The 20,401-nt window shown below is 34.1% G+C and overlaps 1 protein-coding gene across 3 annotated transcripts in view; it reads right to left on the bottom strand.

Annotated features, from left to right (window-relative positions):
• Adamts19 (ADAM metallopeptidase with thrombospondin type 1 motif, 19) overlaps nt 1-20,401 on the bottom strand; it is a 232,925-nt gene that overhangs the window by 77,894 nt on the left and 134,630 nt on the right. For all 3 annotated transcript variants that reach the window (XM_005380553.2, XM_005380554.2, XM_005380555.2), the window contains 3 exons: nt 10,712-10,813; nt 5,554-5,684; nt 4,483-4,655 (listed from right to left, as the gene is read on the bottom strand). In XM_005380553.2, coding sequence (XP_005380610.1) covers nt 4,483-4,655; nt 5,554-5,684; nt 10,712-10,813 — 406 coding nt within the window. The remainder of the gene's footprint in view (nt 1-4,482; nt 4,656-5,553; nt 5,685-10,711; nt 10,814-20,401) is intronic.

Below are 20,401 nucleotides of genomic sequence, written 5' to 3'. Positions count from 1 at the left end.
GTAACATGCCAGCACTTGGAAGGCAGGAAATGTCTTGATTTAGGAGACTCGCCCTTTCCAAGATATGCATTAGACATGGATTTTGGCCAAATTTCAGCACACACAGTATGCAAAATACTCGAATGTTTAAAGCTACACATCTCTTTTCTCCACATATTCACAAAGTCATTGATACCCTACATTTAATTCTACTAGTCAGAGATTCATCTATATAAAGGAATAACAAATAAACCCACTCATATTTTAAAGCATCATATATTATTAAGACTTGAGCCCTAAAAGAATTGTACACTTCGTTTTGGTTCACAGTGTTGTACCACACAAAAGCGAGTATTATTATGTCTTGTTTTCATCCCATGGACAAATGTGTAATTAATTTGTGTACCAAAGTTATTAAAATGCTAAATATAAATTAAAGCATCAGTGAGATATGTCCTCACTCTCATAAGAATGGCTAATATAAAATAACTAGGGAGCAAGGGCTGGCAAGTATGTAGACAAAAGGGAACCTTTGTATATAGTCGACAGGAATGTAAATTAGAGTACTTATTACAGAAAATAGAAAGATTCATCAAAAAAATTAAAAATAGAATTACCATGTGGCTCAACAATCCCATATCTGGGTACATATCCAAAGGAAATGAAACCAGTATGTCATAGAGACATCTGTACTCCCAAGTTCACTGCAACACTATTCACAACAGTAAAGAAATGGGAACAACCCACATGTTTATAAACAGATGAGTGGATAAAGAAAATGTGCATATATACACAATGGAATATTATTCAGCTATAATGAATGAAACCCTGTTATTTGTAGTAATGCTGTTGAAATGAGATCATTATGTTAGTGAAATAAACTAGATACAGCCAGATATAATCTCGTCCACCAGTGCAGTGTAAACAGTGTTGATCTCATAAGAATTAAAAGCCAAATGGTGGTTAGCAGAGGCTGAGGAGAGTGGGAAAGAGGGAAAAATAGAACAAGATTTATGAGCGTGCATTAAGTTACAGTTACATGGGAGCAAGAAGGTCTGGTGTGTTATTGCATAATAAGGTGACTACATACCGCAACAATGCATTACATATTTCAAGAAACTGGAAGGAAGGATTTTGAAAGTTTCCATGATAGAGAAATGATGTTAGAATACTGATATGTTGAACTTGATTTGAAATTACACAATGTATAAATGTATATAAACATCACATGGTACCCTATAAATATGTATAAATAATTGTGTGTTTTTATGAATAAGTTCAAAATAAAATTTAATTTAAAAAAGTAACCTGTTGTTATACAGCTCTTATGGATCAGGACTTAAGGGTTTCTTTGCAATTTCCAATAGTTTTAGTATTTTAAACTGATGCCCACTGATTTTCTTCTAGTTTGGAGGAAAGATATTTCAATGTCTTACCTCACACATGTAAACAGGACTTGAGTAACTTTAGTATTACTACATCCCACAGCCAGTTACAAGTAGATATAGAATTAACACTCAAATACTCAAGTGATGATTTCCACCATGTGAATAGTCATATTGATTATATTTTTACAATAAAAAGATATTGACAATATGTTTAAATTTATGGAACCAATATTCCTGAGAAATTCAGTATATCATAGAGACTACACTAGGAGCACATATTGGAAGGAATGTTAATACAATGAAATATGTTATTATAGATTACATATAGCCTACTGGGAAGAGGCACATACCCTGTTTAGAGAATTTGGGCAATTTTTTAACTAGAGGAATTGATACGAACTGAGTCCAAAAATAAAAGTCTTGAGGTAAATAAATAGGGAGAGAAACCAAAGCTTGAAAAGGAAAGTGTATTATTCTTAGAAACCCACTAGTACAAGGACTTGGAATAAAAGTGAACATGCATCTGAGAGGTACAATGGAATTTGGCCAGTCTGTATCAATGACTAAAAACGGAATGATGGAGGTCTTACAAAAGTTAAAGCAGCAGGCCATAAAATGCCCTTATACCCAGATGATCTACATTGTGCAGATGAAAACGAGATCATGTAATGAAAACTAGATCAGTGTTACCTTCACTGAGACAGGAGACACTAAGAAAGGATAGGACGTACATTGACAGGAGTGATATGGTTTTGAACTTGAAGATATCCAAGCAGAATTTCATTTGGGCATTTGTGCATTCAAAGTTGGAGCTAAAAGGAAAAATCTGGCTGAGCACATAAATTCATGAGATAGTCGCATATTTGAAGTCACAGGAATAGATGAGATCACCTCTGAAGAAATGCAGAGTGAAAACAGAGTAACATCTGGAAGAGGCAGGAGAACAAGCCAGAGATATCATAAGGAGGGCAATTTGCTTTTGTGTCCTGGAAATCAAAGCTCACAAGTGTTTCCAGAAGTGAGCCAGGATCACTCAATGAATGGATCTGTGAGTCAAGTAAAAGAGGAGAGAAACGCATTCATTAGATTCAGTTTCAAGGTGATTACTTGATGACAACAGGGAGGACTGTGTTAGAGTAATCCTGATTGAAGGTAAGGAGAGGGCGGTGGAACCTTATAAGTCTTTGAGAATAGAGGTTGTGGGGGAGAAATGTGTGAGTCCACAGCTCAAGATGCTAAGAGCTTGAGGGAAGGTTTGTATACTTTAGTGGAAGAATCCTGAGTATGTTTAAGAAGTCACTGTGAATGATCAAGCACAGGAGGGATTCAAGATAACAAAAAGTAGAGGTGATCAGCAGCATATATGAAAAAGGAAGATGGGATGACATCTGGGGTACAGTTGAGGGACTGAATTGGGGAGCAGAATTACAATTTTGGTACATGGTAAAATATAGATAAAAATCTTTGTGGATATATTTAAGCATGAGTGTTTGATATCACAAATACAAGGCGGTGATCATCTGATGGCTTTTTAAAAAAAACCCATTGTGTAGTATAGAACAATCTTCCATCTTGCTTGTCTGTTTCCATTAGCGCTCAAGCGCTTACACAGAGGGAAGGGTTTTATCAGAGCTGGGCGTTAAAATTGAGAACCAATGGAGTTGGGGTTATGGACATGTGTGTCACTGAATGACGGGAATCATAATCCAAGAAGGGGCTATGAATTAGACATGAGTTGCACAACAGCTAATACAGTTAGAAAATCCATCATGAACTTTGGCAGTTGTCACTTACACCTCCAGTCCATTTACCTTTGAAAAGTATTACCATTCTTAGCTAATAAGGCGGCATATAATTTCCTTAAATTGTTATTTTGAAATAATTAATGATTTACAGGGAATTTGCAAAAATAGTAAAGAGAAGTGCTACACTCTTCATATTGTTTCCTCATGCTTACACTTCTATGACTACCTTAATGCAGGAAATCCAGGAAACTGGCCTCGGTTCATATACAGTAGTTCTACGTCATTTTATCACAGGTATAGATTTCTGTTTAATCACTGCTTCAATCAAGATGCTGAACGATCACCTTTATAGTAATGTGCATCCCTGCCTCAGGCTGTGGGAACCATGAATTATAAATTGACATGGATCTGTCCCAGGCTTTCCTTATCCTTCCTGCCTGGGGGACTAGTTTTGGAATGGGGAAATCCTGCTTCTTCTTGGTCAATGAGATTAACCCCAGGTGTGGGGATGGATCTTGGCTTGTTGAGGTTAAACTTGCACTCTATCACTGCTTCTACACTGTTCCAGGAAAAACACTACACATCCTCCCCTGCCCTGGCCAATAACATGGTGGTTAGCTGGAGATGCAGGGTCTTTTGTCCCCAGAGGACATGGATTATTCCAGAGCCCCGTCTTTTGCATTTCTTGTCTGTTGCTCTTTTCTTTCTTTCCCACCAAGCGCCATAACCCAGGCAGGAGAGTGGGGATTCACTGCAGACACCTCTGATAATTGGGCCATGAAAAAGGTCTCCAGTACCCAGCACTATCCTAACCCCTGGCAACAACTAATTTGTTTCCCATCTCTACAATGTTTTTCAACTCAAAATATTATCCTCATGGAATTGTACAATGCATGTTCTTCTGATATAGGCATTCTTCACTCAGCACAAGCTGAGATCCATCATGCTGTCGCATAAATCAGTAGTTAATTCTTTATAATATAGTAGTATTCTGACCTTCAGGAATGTAATTTCTACATTGTACATTAAATGTATGTTTCATTACATAAGAAACTACCAGACTGTTTTCCAAAGTGGCTACATTGTTTTATATTCTCACTATAATGTCAGAAAGGTCCAGTTTATCTTCGTTCCTATCAGCATTTGTTGTTACAATTATTTTAGTTTTTCTAATAGGTATGTATTTACTATGTTTTTAACGTATATGTTAAGTGCTTGTGGTTGTTAGAGGATGGTAAAAGTAGAAAAACAAAAGTTTACAAATATCTAGAAAATAATCTGTGTATCAACTGTTATAAACTACTGTTATAAAATATTTTGCAAACATCGAAGTATACTTAATTAGACTGTGTTAGTCTGGTTGGCCATACCTTCATCCAAGACAGCTTGCCACTGAAGTACATGGTTGGGGTACGAAGTTCTAACACTATAGGCCTGACATTGCCAGTCTCTGAATCCAGGCAAACCTGCAGGACAAGGTGGATTCTCACAAATTCTATATTGTTTTCTGGGACCATTACAATCCCTTGCTTCAGAACCTAGCCTAGAAAAGATAGTACAAATAATCAATTTTACTTTTAAAAAAAAATTATTACCAATTTGTGAACTAAAAAAAACCCTATTATATTAATAGCATACAATCCTTTATGTTAAAATAAAATTCTGAAAAATTGAATACATTAAATGACAGTAATGGAAATATACATTTTAAAAAATATTTTTCGACATTTAATCAAGTTATCTTCCAAAATACATGAGGAATCAAAGCCAGCTTGCCATGGAAAATACCACATAAGAGCATAAGGAAGACTTTGAAGGTAAAATAGAAAGCTTGCAATTCCCATAAGAAGTATGGTTCTTAGAATTATTAAATATGATTTCACATAAATTCTTTAAAACTGCTTATGACTGAACTGTGCCATTGAGCTCTGTGCTGGCAGCTTCAAAGCATCCAGGCTGAACTGGTGTTCTCACTTTCCTGGGCTCTCTGTAGGAGTAACGGCACTGCACAGACTGATGCCGTAATAATCCCTGTCTGTATGTGTTCAGCATGTTTTTGGTTTTGATTAGTCTTAGCTTTTACCACCATCAGTTTTGTTCTTATTCTTTATCTTTCTGGAGTGCTGTCATTTCCTACTTTTCTCACAATTTCTTTAATGGTCACATAACTTTTCAAGTACATATCTCCCTGCTTACTTAAATACAACGTTTTATTTACCCAGAAATAATCTTTTGTAGCTTTCATTATAAGAAGATCTGAATTCTATTTTCTTCTTAAAAGGGAGTGTTTATATAAAACAGGTTTAATTTTGCTGTTTTCCAAAGTGGAACATTGTTTGAGGGGCTTCTTTTGCTTTATGACATAGCTCGCTGAAGCAATATTTGTATTTCTAAACTGGAGAAGACAATACCCTCCCCCAACGCAGGCACTCTCAGTTTACCCTGGACATCTGCGCTCTCGGCTGCTGGTCCCAGCACTGCAGGTCCGGCTACAGGAACTCCACTCACTCCATTCTCCAGCCAGAAGTTCAGGTGCTGAGGTCCTGCTGGTACACTCTCCAGCCTTACACCACTATTCCAAAAGTTATGTCTTAGGTGAACAAATCAGGGCACAACTGAAAATCATTCGCTGGTCTATATAGTCAGTGGAATTAATTCAAGTAAATTACATCGACATACAGCCCAAAACAGGCTCAGAAAAGGCCAACAGTAAATTTGCACTCGAGTTTTGTTATTGTAACCAGATTAAGTAAGCCTTGTATGACAGCAGCCCACAGATACTTATTTTGTAACACTGAAAGTTCAGTATTTGTCCTGGAGATAGCGTGAGAATGATGGAGAGGAAATTTCAGGCTGCACAAAGAGAAAAACTGACAAATTCTGAGAAACAAATAAGTTAAAAGGACAAAAAAGGAGTCATCTATGAGAATGAAAACAAAGAGTAAATATTCTTCTAGAACTGGGCCGAAGCAGTCATTTCAGCAAATGCAGCAGCTTTTATTTTTAATGTTAGTAATTCAGGGTATTACCTTTCCTTGTAACCTTGACATTGCGATTGAATTTTAGCACCATCCTTTAGACTTTGTTATTTTCTGAAAGAATTCCCACCAAGTTCATGCATTAACAGTACTACAAGCTCCCTTTGAAAGTCAAGATGTTTGAAAGGCTTGAACAATTAGACTGAAATTCTGTCATTTCTTCCTAGTTAGTCTGAAACTCGTGCAGCATCTATTAACTGGGAAAAATAACTTAGAAAGATACTATGCAAAAAGACAAGATGATGTAATCATTATCTTTTTAATTTGCATTTGTTTTTCATGAGCTTAAAATTAAAGTAGTAAGAAAGACTGTTTCTATTATTTACCTAATGGACTTTTTCCCAAAGTTTGAATGAAACATTAACCGCAATGGTAAGGATTTAACAGAGGTTAACTATAACAAAAACCTAACAAAATTCTCATTATTGAGCAATAAATATCGTCCCTTAAAATTTATTTTGAGAATATATTTCCACTTTTGTTTTTAAAGAGACAACTTAGAAAGTGATATCATACCATTTCGTTTGAGCTCAGTTATTTTTTTATGCAGTAAAATAATTAATCCCTGTAGATTTTCTCTAATTATCTAAAAATTTGAACTCAAAGTTCTTTGGATACAAAAGTTTTAAATTTAAGCTTGAAAAAATTAAAACTCAACAACTCATAGTGTACCAGGATGCTAAAAACTCCATTACACAAACTGGAATTTCATAAAAGTTGCAATTTAAAAATAAGAAAAGTAGACATGTGAAAGTTTTACATTACTTACTGGTTGTAAGGCCTTAACAATGTTATACCATTCATCTCTGGAAAAACACCAAATGTGAACGGTGTCAAACTACAATTGATCATAGTGTTTTGGCCAACTTGACAGAAATTTATTTTTCGAAGAGTGCATATCATAGCTCCTTGCCCATTTAGCACCAAGATGGCATTGAAAGGCTGGGGTCGAGTTCATAGCAAGTGAAAAATACTCTGAGAAGGAATAGCATCTAGATGCATATGTAATGTAAAGTGGATAACATTTGGCAGATGAAGAAAACTAGAAGCAGATATATAAGACACTGTGCCTGCAAAAAACAGTGAACTTTAAAGAATAATTGCATAGTATTTAAACTTTCTCAACTTAGAGTTAACCTATGGGGGCCTGATTTTGTGTCTTCTGGTGGTGGTGTGCTTCAATACTAATGAGTATCATATGTTTTTGTTTAAATTATTATACAATATATCCCACTGGATTTGGATGTAAAATAAACTTAGTGATGCTTTCCATAAATTTGTTAGCAACATGTTTTCTATCATATATTTTCATTATGTTAGCCTCTAAAAAGTATTACACATGGTTTAAAAAGTTCAGAATTTGTCTTATCTACAAACTCAGTCTGATTTGTAAAATGGTTAAATGAACATATGATATTGACTATTTCTGAGGTAGTGCATGACCTATACATATCTGATTATAATTGTATTCTACCAATTTCTTTCTGCTGGCATGTGTAGGAAGTCCATGAGAGCATGGATTAGAAGGTTACGGAGATGTTAAAGTAACCTGATATGTATTTTTTAAAGCAAATCTTATACACACGGTGTAGAAAAAAGAAAAGGAAAGAAGGTAAAAAGCTCTTACATACATACATTTTGACTATTAGGACATTGCAGTTTTTCATTTTTTCCAGTAGTTCATGATGATAGTAATTTCAAGAATCTCAATGTAAGAACATAAATAACTGAATCAAACTATATTATACAAAATCCTTCAAAAAGAGTCTACAATTTTAGCAAATTGTTATTTAACTTTCTTTTTGTATCTATTCTGAATAAATACTGTAGGTAAAAAGTAATAATATCTGTATATACATTTATTGCTTTATTAAATCATTTATTAACTCTTTAATCTCATCAAGCATAAATATAAATACATTCACATTTGTATGGTTAAATGTAAAATGAAAGAAATTATACAAAGATGATCATGTAAAGAAAAAAGCAGAAAAAAACAGGTTGATTTTAATTTTGAAAATGCTATCTATAAATAGTGTAACAAGCTCTATCTTCAAAATCATTTGGAATTACAGAATTCTGTGTTAGATGAACTAGACATATATACACAGCTTACTATCATGAGAATGTTACTAAATTTAAAAATCTCTAGCTTTGTTTCCTGGAATGCAACACATCAAGCTAGCAGTAGGTAGTGTGAAGATAGAAATATTCAGTGTTTTAGCACTACTACACGCAAGAGCAGAGTGTTGGAGGCTCTTTAGGCGACGGCTCCTACAACAACTGGGGTGCATGGATATGTAAGAAAGCCCACATGTCTTGTGAAACTGAGAAGTACATTAGTTATATCCAGACAGGAAGTGCTACAGGACCTCTAAAGTATTATCATTAACATAATTGTAGGGAAAGAAAACACTATACTTTTGATGAGTAATTATAGTTTTGACTGCTAAAAGAACAAATCTACTTCAGAGATCTCAAGAATGCAAATTATTCTCAAAAGAATGAGAAAAAAATCGTAGTGAAAAAATATTTAGGATTCTAGATTATAAAAGTGCAGAGGTCTTATATTATTAAAGAATTATGAAAGAAATAAGTGAGATGAATGGCTTGTGTGATGGTTAAAGACTCAATCGTTGACTATTTGGATAACTCTGCATATCGCTACATTTGTGTTTCACAGATGATGAAAATTATTGCCTGTGCAATTTTATACTTAGGCCATAAATTACTCAGCATAATGTCATGAGACTTGCCTGATATGTACACATTGCTGTACTTCTGTGTATAATTTCAGTCAAAGATAGAACAAATTGAAACTCTGACTCCATTTAAGCTCACTGGAAAATAGTTGGAAGATTTTATGAACAACAACTGCCTGATACTTCACAGAAGTTTCCTCCAAGGAGCCATTTTTTATAGACAGTATCTAGTGATAAACATTTCTAGTATTTAAAAGAGAATTTTAACTTCAGCGATTTGTCCACCTTTTCTTTTTTAAATTAAAGAAATCATAGACATAATAAATTACTACGTGCTTATGTCACACAACCCAGAAATATCCGGAGAAAACTTATATTTAGCCACATTTGCATGTGCCTCATTCCTATTCATCGTTTCTAACGCACTGCTAAATGGTTACCTACTAGTGAGGGTTTGGAGCTTTAACATCAAACAATTTCCTATGCATTTAAAAATATATACTATATCAGTGTATGCATCCCAATCAGTACGCAAACTGTATTTTCCTTAAATCTTAAATAGTGTCATCACAAAGCATCAGTTTCTCTGACATGCTGGTACTAACAGCCGTGTCTTGTAGTTCTCAATTTATACATATTTATACATATATACATATATATTTATGTATATATATAGAGAACTACAATATATCAACATTTTCTTAAAAGGTTTTTGAAAAATAAATATGTTGTAATAATTCTTGTCTTTATGAATATTTTTTGAGGTTCCTTAGTTCTTATCATTGCAAGTTACACTCTAACATAGGTGTCTTTGTACGTGTGTGAAGGTGTGAATATGTGTTTTTTGTGGTACCAGGAATCGAACTCGCGACCTTGTGCTTGCCAGGCAGGCACTTGTGCTGCTGAGCTATATCCCTGGCCCCAATGTACATATTTAATAGTTACTCAAGACAATTTTCTTGAAGTAGAGTTCAATGTATTTTTCAAGTTGTTGTTTTAAAATTAGTACTCTACATGATTTACTCTTTTTTTATGTAAACAATCCCAAATATACTGCAGAGTTTTTATGCAGCTGTTCATTTTCAAATGTGATAAACACTCATATTATTCAAGCTAAGATTTCTAGTCTTACAATCAGTGAGAGGAGAACCATTCCATGTTGCTGTTTTAGTATTCAAATTAGAAGTGTATAAAGTTTTGATATGTTATCTTTTTGTTAGATTAACCATAATTATAAGTGCATATGGGACCCACCTATTTTATATTCTCCAAGAGAAAATTATTTATATAATAGCACTTATTTTGATCTTGAAAAGTACATTAATAAATTCCTATAGCCTTATGAGGCACATTAATGCAGACTACCTAGTTAAAATATTTATTCATCTCTTAAAGGTCAATTTTAATATTTCAGTTATGATGCTCACAATGCCAAGGAAAAAGTGTATAGATACTCTGTTGCATGCCTGAGAAAATATTTTAGACCTGGAAAGATTCAAAAGTGCTCTACCAACGTTTACTATTTATGGTGTTATATGTATTTATTTTATTTCTATCTAATTAAAATAGTAAAAACATGAATCCACTGTTTTGTGAGAGTATGTAGTATATTATCTGATCCTCATCATTATTGATAACAACAATAAAAGCTATACCACTTTAATATGAGCAAAACTACCACAAATTTGAAAAAAGTAGGAAAGTTAAAATTAAACGTAGATAGGGTACTGACGTATTTATATACACTGAAATTATTGCATTTCATTAAGATGGATCCTTATGTAACCAGCAGGAGAAAATGCAAGTTTATCAAGTTTTATGTAGTATTCTTATTCATGCAGGTAACCTACATGACTTACCTTACCAGGATCGCAATCAGTTCCATCCATTGGTGGATCTAGTTTGGTTTTGCATTCTTTCTCACCTTCCACTTTGCACCACAGTCCTGTACAAATGACATGCTGAAAATGGACAAAATAACTAATGATGGAAAGATATCCCAGTTCTGAGTTTAAGCCAGTACTTTTTGAGAAACTTACTTGGCTAGAACAGCAAAAGTATTTTTATATTAATTTCATATTATTATTATTATAATTTTATATTATTTTATTTTAATAAAAATAAGCTTCAGGTACTTTTAATATTAAACATAACTGAAATAGTATGCTTTGTTTATAGTGATAAGAAGATTGATACTTAATGGTAGAAAAATCTATATAATAAAATTAAAACTTTTAAATTTCTGTAAGTAAAACACAACTGGTTATGCAGGATTATTTAGATATAACAGAATAATTTAAGCTAACATGTTTACTTTGACATCAACCAGGCTGGGAGTATGATTGTCCGTATTTGTGCCTTGAATTCAGTGCCTTCTTTTCTGAAAGCCTCTCTACTTTATGCTTATGTGCCATCGTTAACACATATAGCCTTGACCCTTAGCACAATAAAGACTTCGGTAAATCATTATCAGTTATTTTTACCTAAGTATGAATGAGTTTTGGATCTTTGGGATAGACTTGTTGTATGTAAAAATGAAAGAAAATTAAAATGCACTCTGAGAAGTAGTAATAAAGAGATTCCTGATAAAATGCAAAGGGAAAATTGTTAGAAGCTATACTCAGAGCTGTTGTCATGGCCTGTCCAGGCACCTACATAGGAAAAAACCTGCTGACCCATTCCTAAAAATATTCTATTTCTGCAAGATGGTTGAGGTTTGTGGGAGGCACACAAATATTTTGGTGACAACTGGCCTAGAAATATGAAATTAATAAGAGATATTTAAAGACGGTTAGAATACTAAGTTCAGTGACCTATACAGAAACCTAGAGAAGAGGATGAAGAAGAACAGGTGGAAAAGACAGAAGTAGGCCAGTGTGAAAGACACTGTCATGGAAAGGTGGGGAGGGAGGAGGGATGCATAGTGGGGCCCCCTCGCCCACACTTTTACTTTCCATGTCTTCAGTTCTGCTTGGACAACAACAGTTCAGAAATATTAAATGGAAATTTCAGAAATAAACTTTTCCACTTTTAAATCACTTTTATGATGGTATAGTGCTCTAATTATTATAAAGTATTAATAGTTATCACTGTTAACCTATTATTGTCTAACTTGTAAATTAAATTTTATCATTGGTATAGGACTGCTAAGTGACTTCATTTTTCCTACAAATATAGAGATAAATGAAGTCACTTAGCAGTTGACCAGCAGGTTGGTAAATAACAAGGCTATCTTTGGAGGCTGATGCTGGTGGTTGTATTTCAAATAAACTAAAAATCACAGCAAATCTACTAAATACATTAAGAAGAGTATATTTAATGTTTTACATAGGACTGTTACAACTTGTAACAACTTGTTATGATTTAAATATGAAATGTTCCCAAAGGCTCAGGTACTGGGGGCCTGCTCCCCAGTGCAGTAATGTTCAGAGGTGGGACCTAGAGAAGTGATCACCAGATCAGGACAGTGCTAACGTTATCACTGCAGTAATTCACAAAGGAGGTTGTAGTTGAACTGGCTATTATAGGGCAGAGCCCAGTTAAGGAGCTAGGTCAGTGGGTGCTGCCTTTGGAGGATGTGTATAGTCCCTGACCTGTTTCTCTCTGGTTCTTTCCTTCTGTTTTTGTTTTTCAGCTGTTGTGTGGTGAACAACTTTGTTTTGCCACACCTTTCTGCCATGATATTCTGCTTCAACTTTGGCCCATAGAAATGGAGCCAGATGACCACGGACAGAAACCTCCGAGATGGTGAGCTACAATAAATCTTTCCTTCTTTCAGTTGCTTTTCTCAGGAATTTGGTCACAGCAAATAAAAGTTGCCCAGCATACAACTCTAATACTGAATTTGTCATGACCCTAGAATATTATTACCTTATACCTACTTATCTTAAAATTTAGATTCCTGAACTGTGTAAGTTCCTAGTCTAAACAGTCTGAGTGTGATACATTTTATTTCCTTATGTTTACTGAAGTGAGACACTTTTCTGTGCTTCAAAATATTTCATACAACTATATGTTATTATGTGTAGCATGTAGTTTGCCCTAATGTGGTTTTTATTTGCACATGCATTTCTCAAAAATCCATCCCGGGAATTATTTGAAAGAATTCCCAATAATACTGTGCCTCAGCAAAATTTTACTCGTGAAAAGCCTGCAGTTGATCATGAACTCTTTTGCATACACTTACCTATGAATTAACACATTTCTGGCCTGAGAATTTTATATCTTAGACATTTTTTACTTCTCAAGACTTCTTTTATCAAGAATGTTTTATACAGAATCAAATTCTGAATTCCCACGAAGGCAAAACTGCTTTATTTCTATTCAATAAAGCTTAGCTCTATTGTAACAAAAATTAGTTTAGTTAAGTTCATTAGGTAACCATTGAATTTTGAAATAAAAACCAAATCTTCTGCAGTTCTTTTAGAAAACTACTTGCTTGTTGAACACTGTTGGTGGTCTAAATTCTGACATACTATTATCTGCTATTCAAAACAGCAGGTACTCTAATTGATGCCCGCTTGAGGCACTGAGAGTATAAAAAGCAAACTTGGCAGCTTTTCAAGATAATAACAGTCAGGTAGAATAAATCACTCATGAGGAGGTCTCTTTCTTCCTGCAGGTCTAGAGATACTATGGTAAAGTAAATTACAGCCTCAGTCTTAAAAATAACTAGGAGTCTGGATTTCAAACTGAATTGTCAAAAGCAAGGTAGAAAAATGTTGAGGAAATTATATAGACTTTTTTTCATTTTTAAAAGGTGGGATGTCTCAGATGTATAATACTGGAGCTGTGTAATGCCATGCCCTTCTAAGGGGTAGTGTGAGGTATTTAGTTAGAACAAAACTAAATTAGTTTAGCCAAGTTCATTAGGTATATAAATTCTGTATGTGTTACACAAACAAGAATGGTACGTATTTTTCAACTTGTTTAGCAAAACCTCTTAATATATCAGTTAAGGAGAAAACAACTTTAAAATTTAAAATGCCTTGCATGTGAATATACAACAAAATGCACAACACTGCATTTTCTTTTTTCACTCTCCTATGATGATAAAAGGTCATTAATAGTGTGTAATATAAGTTGGGATGTTTATATCAAGTAGGTTTTTAACATGTTTACACGAATAGTCCATATATATATATGTATATATATATATATATATATATATTTTTTTTTTTATCAATACGGGAATCGAACTTAGGAACTTGTGCTTGCCAGGCAGGCATTTATGCCACTGAGCTATATCCACAGCCCCTGTCCATATATTTTAAAGGATGATTAATTGTCCATATACATACATCGTAACATTTATCTGCAAGGATAATCTGTACCTATGTCTTTTTTATACAAATAATTCCATTAAGATATTCTGAAATTCACATTAAGATAAAGCAATCTTAATGCGTGTATCTGAAAGTAACAATCCTTAGACATGTAACTCCTTTTTCTTCCATGTATTATCATTCAAAATGCCATTTCAATAACTCTACATTTTATTACAGATGTAGTTCTACTATAGAATAATGCTTAAAGAACTCCTTTCACAGAGCACATTATTATGTGAAACTAAAAATAATTGTTACTCTTTCTATACCTGATCTATAGTTAACATTCTCTCAAGAAAATTGGATTCTCAACTCACATAAATGCTCCAGAGAAAAGATAAAGACAGCATACTTATAAACAGAATTTATGATCCCCAAACGAGACTAAAATATTTAAAGAGTGAAAAAATAGTGATTTGCCCCACTTTATGAAAGTCAAAGTGAGATTGTTCCTAAGGATATAGTTAGCTTATAAGTAAGTATATTAACATATCCATAAACTAATAATATATGATTTTTGTATATAGTCACAAAAATGTGTGATGTAATTTAACACTCTTAAAAAAAGCCTGTTAGCTGGGGATATAGCTCAGTGGCATAAGTGCCTGCCTGGCAAGTGTAAGGACCTGAGTTCTATTTCCAGTAGCAAAAACCAAACAAACAAAAAGTCTAAGCAAGGTATTCATCAAAGCAATTTATTTACCATTATAAAATGTTTGGAAAAGCACAGAAATTATCAAAAGAATTAGTAAAATGTGGGACATCTTTCTTTTAGATTAGGAAGATGGTAAAGATGTTTTCTTGACACCAATGTCAGTAAACAAACACATGATGCATTCAAAGAAGCAAGAGGGGAGAAAAACTGTCAATCAAGTCTCCTAAACTCAGCTAAAATTTTACACATGATGATTAAATAGTCTTTCCAGGAACAAAAACTGTTTATCTCTAACAGTTCTTTCCACAAATACTTCTAACTGATGTTCTTCAAGAAATAGCATAGGTGTAGGCAAAGACTTTCTGAACAGAACACCAGCTGCACAAAAACTAATACCAAGAATAAACAAAAGGGATCCTATCAAGTTATAAAGCTTCTGTACAACAAAGGAAAGCACAACAGAGTGAAGAGACAGCCAACAGAATGGAAACAATTTTTCCAGGTACTCATCAGACAAAGAACTAATATCTAGAATATATAAAGAACTCAAATAAAACCCAAATTTAGAGATCCACTCAAAAACTTAGCATGGGAAGTAACCAGACACTTCTCAGGTGAAGAAGTGCAAACTGGCCATAAATACATGAGAAAATATTCAGCATCTCTAGCCAATTCAGAAGTGCAAATAAAAACAAGACTATGGTTTAATCTCCCTCCAGAAAGAAAGGTGATATTCAATAAATAACAGCAATGACTGGAGAGGCTGTCAAGGAAAAGGAACCCTTCCTCATTGTTGGTTGGAGTGTACAACCCAATACAGAAATCAGTCAATATGGAGAGGCTTCAAAACCTAAAAATAGAAATTCCATTTGACTCAGCTATTTTGGCTAAGTGTCATCCCCAAAGAGTTAAAGACATCATATTACAGTCATACATGAATGTACAAGCACAATTCATAACAGCTAAATCTTGAAAACAGCTTAACTGTCCATCAACCCATGAATGGATAAAGGAAATCTGGTATTATACACAATAGTGTACTACTCTGCCGCAGAAAAGGAAGATTTGAGTCATTTAATGGAAAATAGATGCACCTTAAGACCATAATTTTAAGTGAAATAAATCAGACACGCAAACTTAAATATTGCATAGTTTCCCTTATATGAGAAACCAAATGTATAAATAGAGAACAAAATAGAGCAAATGCAATAAAGAAATAGCTAAATGGGTCTTTTGCATATGGGAAAGAAACCAAGAGATGGAAGGATGGGGAAGAAAGGGAGGGAAATGAGATAAATATAAAATGGAGGGACTGTGAGTCTGTATACGTGCATCATGCCCCATGAAGAATGTGATCATCACGTACTACAAACATACAAAAACCTAACCTGAAAAGGGTCAAAGAGATGCAGAGAGATGGGAGGAGAGGGGGTCAAAAAGAGAAATTCAGAAATGTCATGTACAGGTACCAACTCTCCATGATGAATATAATCCTAATGCACTACAAAATATATAATAATAAAAAAAAAATGTGAAAAAAGCCAAAAAAGCAAAACATTCAATATGTTGGGTTTTTTTGTTTTTGTTTTTCTTCCAGAATCAGGAATCAAACTAACGACCTCACACTTGCCAGCCAGGCGCTGTGCTGCTGAGCTAAATCCCCAGCCCCCCAAATTTCAATATGAAAAAAATACAGTTGAATCCAGAGTCTCTACAAGAGTACGCAAACTTTTTCTGAACACTGTTGAATAGTGTACACTTTTATTTGTTGATAATATGCTCCCTTTGCAACTACTCAACACAAGTATTGTAGCTTGAAAGCAGCCATAAAATATATGTGAACAATAAGGGTTTGCCTATATTCCAGTAGAACTTTATTTACAAAAACCGGTAGCCACTTCTCAGGTCATAGTTTGTTGATAACTGATCTGCAGTAGAAACACCAAAATTTCTAGTACACATTTTGAAGTTATTGATGCATGAAGAACCAGTAAAATATTCTCTCTTAAAGAAAAAATCAGTTCAACCCTAAGATGTTACATACACTACTATTTTCATAAAATTTAAAACTGGGATTATAAATGATGCCAATGAGGTAAACAAAACTGACACGGAATGAATAAGTGATTGACTTGAGATTGAAACACACAATACCCAAATACTGTTACTTCCGAAATACAGTAATGTCAAAGTATATACTCAGCCTTCTAGAATTCTGCATTTCAACACTAGCCTGAATGTTGGGTAGATGAGAGTTTTTAAGAACACTACATATTTCCATGAATGAAGTAGAAAGAGGAATATAAAACTGGAGCTTTCTATGTTAATCTTTTTCAGCCACCACTTGATTCAATCATACTAGAAGGCTTTCTGCATCTTTAATATGTATGCTACTTACAGTGTTCCTAGTCCAAACATAAATGTTAGACCTTAAATTTCATGGATGTCTTTAATTTTAGCACACTTCCTTCTTCTTCCTCAAAAATAGGGAACTCTTGCAGGCCCACTTCTTACTGCTTCTAGGAAAGCATCTTTTTTTACCTCTCTATTCCCAGACAGGCCAAGTAGTTTCAGGAAGCTATTATGATGACTTGATGTATTTGGAGTTGGCTCAGCTACAAGATGCCAGATGGCCTGAAGGCACCAATTGTTAGGAGTAAGGAATAAGACCATCCAAGAACTTAGCCATTAATTCTGCAAATGTATGCAGAAGGATGATCTATTATTGCTGGGAGTCAAGATGTTTCACAAGCATCTCTACATCTGTGCCTTTAAATGTTGTGCAGATGTAAGTTGTTATCCTAAGAGTAAATTCATATTGTTAATTGGATCGGGATTATGTAATGTTGGAATCTCTAGTGATTATGTTTAAATATCTGTTTATAAGTAGAAAAAAGAAATATCTAATTCCAGTGCTATGGGCTAAAAGCAACTGTCATATCGAGAGTCATATTTTTTTTCAGTGCACATTGAAGACTACAGTGAGTCCGCACTCCATGGACCTTGCTATTTAGTAATTACTGATTGGACATGGGATGGCGAAGGGGATACCTGATTAAGTTATAGATAAGCTGTGAAACAAGTTACTTGCTTTTACAGGTTGAATTTTATGTGGCCATTATGTTAATAATCTAGGTTTTGTTCTTGTTACCTTAATGCGCAACATATCTGAAAATCAAGTATTCATAAAGGTGAGGAATTAGTATCTTTACTCCATAATTCAATTAATTTGTTTAATCATTCAAAAATATTCAGTGGGGATTTACGTAGATGCTAGAGATACAGAGATAATAGGGAGCAGCACCTCTTATGATCTTAGGAAGATGACTTTCTAAGAGACTTCACTTTTGTGTAGAGCTTAGATGACAGATGGTCAGGCATAGTGACTTCACAGGGACTCACTTAACAGTCTATATTTGTGTGGCTTGACAAACAGTACTCCTGAACCTTCAACATAACTATTTCACCTTTCAGTTATACCACCTGATAAGTAGTATGCATTATAGCATTTCCAGATACCTTCAAATAATAATATGCCAAACACCTTGGAAACAACCATCAAAGCTCTATCCCCAGAGTTCATATTTCACTGTTCTTCATGTTTTGGAACAGATTTTAATGTTCTTTTTGCAAAACATTTCAATCTCTAGACCTTAATTTATCTTGATTATATTTCTACTTCAATAGACTTCTTCAAAGTTGTATTTGTTGTTTCTCCTCATCTTTTCAAACTCTAAATATTGAAATGGCCTAGGTTTTATTCTTCAATCATTTCTCTATTCTATCTAATTTACTTTCTAGGGTTGTCATATCCTCAATACCACTTAGTTGATAATATCCAAATAACTATCTCTCCCTATCTCTCCCAGACTCACTTATCTCTCTGCTTGGATCTCTAATGGGCATTTTAAACTTAAAACATGACAAAATTTAAATTCCAGGCTATTTTAATTTCCGGTTTCTTTTGCTATATTCCTGCCAAGATAAATGCATGGCTTGCTATCTCAATTTCCTCAGGTCTATAAACAAATGCCACCTTCTCTAAGAGGCCTTCTCAGGTCATTCTACATAAAATAACACCATCTTCAGGAGCCTATTCCCTAGAACTCCTTCCCACCTGAGTTTACATTTCTCTTTAGTAATTATCACCAACTGACACATCACACACACACACACACACACACACACACATGCACACACACACACCTAACCAATAAATTCAGTGAGGAATAGTACATTCCATGATGGTGGGTACTCAGAGATCAGTTGTATTATTAGTACAGTACAGTGCCCAGAAATACTGACTGTAAATAATTACTTTTATATCTCTATCTATCTGTATGTCTGAGTCCTATATTTTGTATTTGGCACTGATTGGGTTAGGAATATAAAATTTGAGAGAAAAAAACCATTTGTAGATACCTAACATTTAACCTTATTTTCACAATGTCTAGTTTAAAGCAAGACAACAGAAACATACATTTTTCAAAAACCCAATAAATATTTTCAAAAATAAAAGTAAGTTTAGGCAAGTTTGTGAAAAATCAGCAAATAAATAGACCAAAGTATCTAGAAGAGAAGAAAAAGAAATCGGTGGAGATATTTTTATGCCCTGCTGGTATACGTGCTATAGGAGACAATAAGAATTCAGTTTAAACACAGAATTTGATCTGAGATTTTTCCCAAACAGCAGAGAGTAGATTAGAAAAAATGTGACTTGTATTATGGGGCAGGGAAGCACATCCAACATTCCTTGTTAACACATGTTAAGACTTTGAAAGTATTATTTGACTTATCTAGGCCTCAAAATGTTGATCTGTAAAATAATACTGGATAATAACTATGATGTATACTCATTATAAGAATGAAATTAAAACACAAACACAAATAACTTAACAAGTGTGGCAGATATTTACAGTTCAACTATTGAAGAATGTCCCCAGGAAAATATAGCTAAATATAATATGATACATTATTAAAAATATTTTTTAAAAAAGTATTTAAAAGTGATTATTAGAATTTGTTCTGTACTGCTCTAGCAGGATGCATGAGACTTGAGTAATTTACAAAGAACAGAAATGTACTGGCCCCCGGATCTGAAGGTTAAGTCATTCAGTAGACAGATGTTGGCATCTGGCAAGGGACTTCTTGCTGCATCATCACAGAACAGAAAACAAGGGGCCAAAAGATGAGAGGAGGGGTCTGAATCTGCCTTATGAAAATGGCACCAATCCCCATATGTGAATGAAACCCTAGTGACTTAATCACCTCTTTAAAATCCTATTTCTTTGTACTGTCATAATAGGAATTAAATTCCAACATGAGATTTGGAGGGGACAAACATTAAAAAATAGCAATAGTATTTATTGAAAATACTCTGAAATTTTCAACAGTGACATTTGCAATTGATCATTTGTTGCATTTTTCTAACACCTGAGGATCTTTATAAAACATGGGACTTTTTCCATTTACCAGCTCTATCAATTCTCTGTACAACTGCCACTTTCTCTAGGAGGTCTTCCCGTAGATGGAAACTTTGCATAAACTGAAACTTTCTCCTAAGTAAC

The sequence above is a fragment of the Chinchilla lanigera genome, unplaced genomic scaffold (genome assembly GCF_000276665.1).
Source record: "Chinchilla lanigera isolate Chin_1 unplaced genomic scaffold, ChiLan1.0 scaffold00014, whole genome shotgun sequence".
Lineage (NCBI taxonomy): Eukaryota > Metazoa > Chordata > Mammalia > Rodentia > Chinchillidae > Chinchilla > Chinchilla lanigera.
Note: the sequence above shows the minus strand (reverse complement) of the source record. Positions and strands in the feature narration are given on the sequence as shown.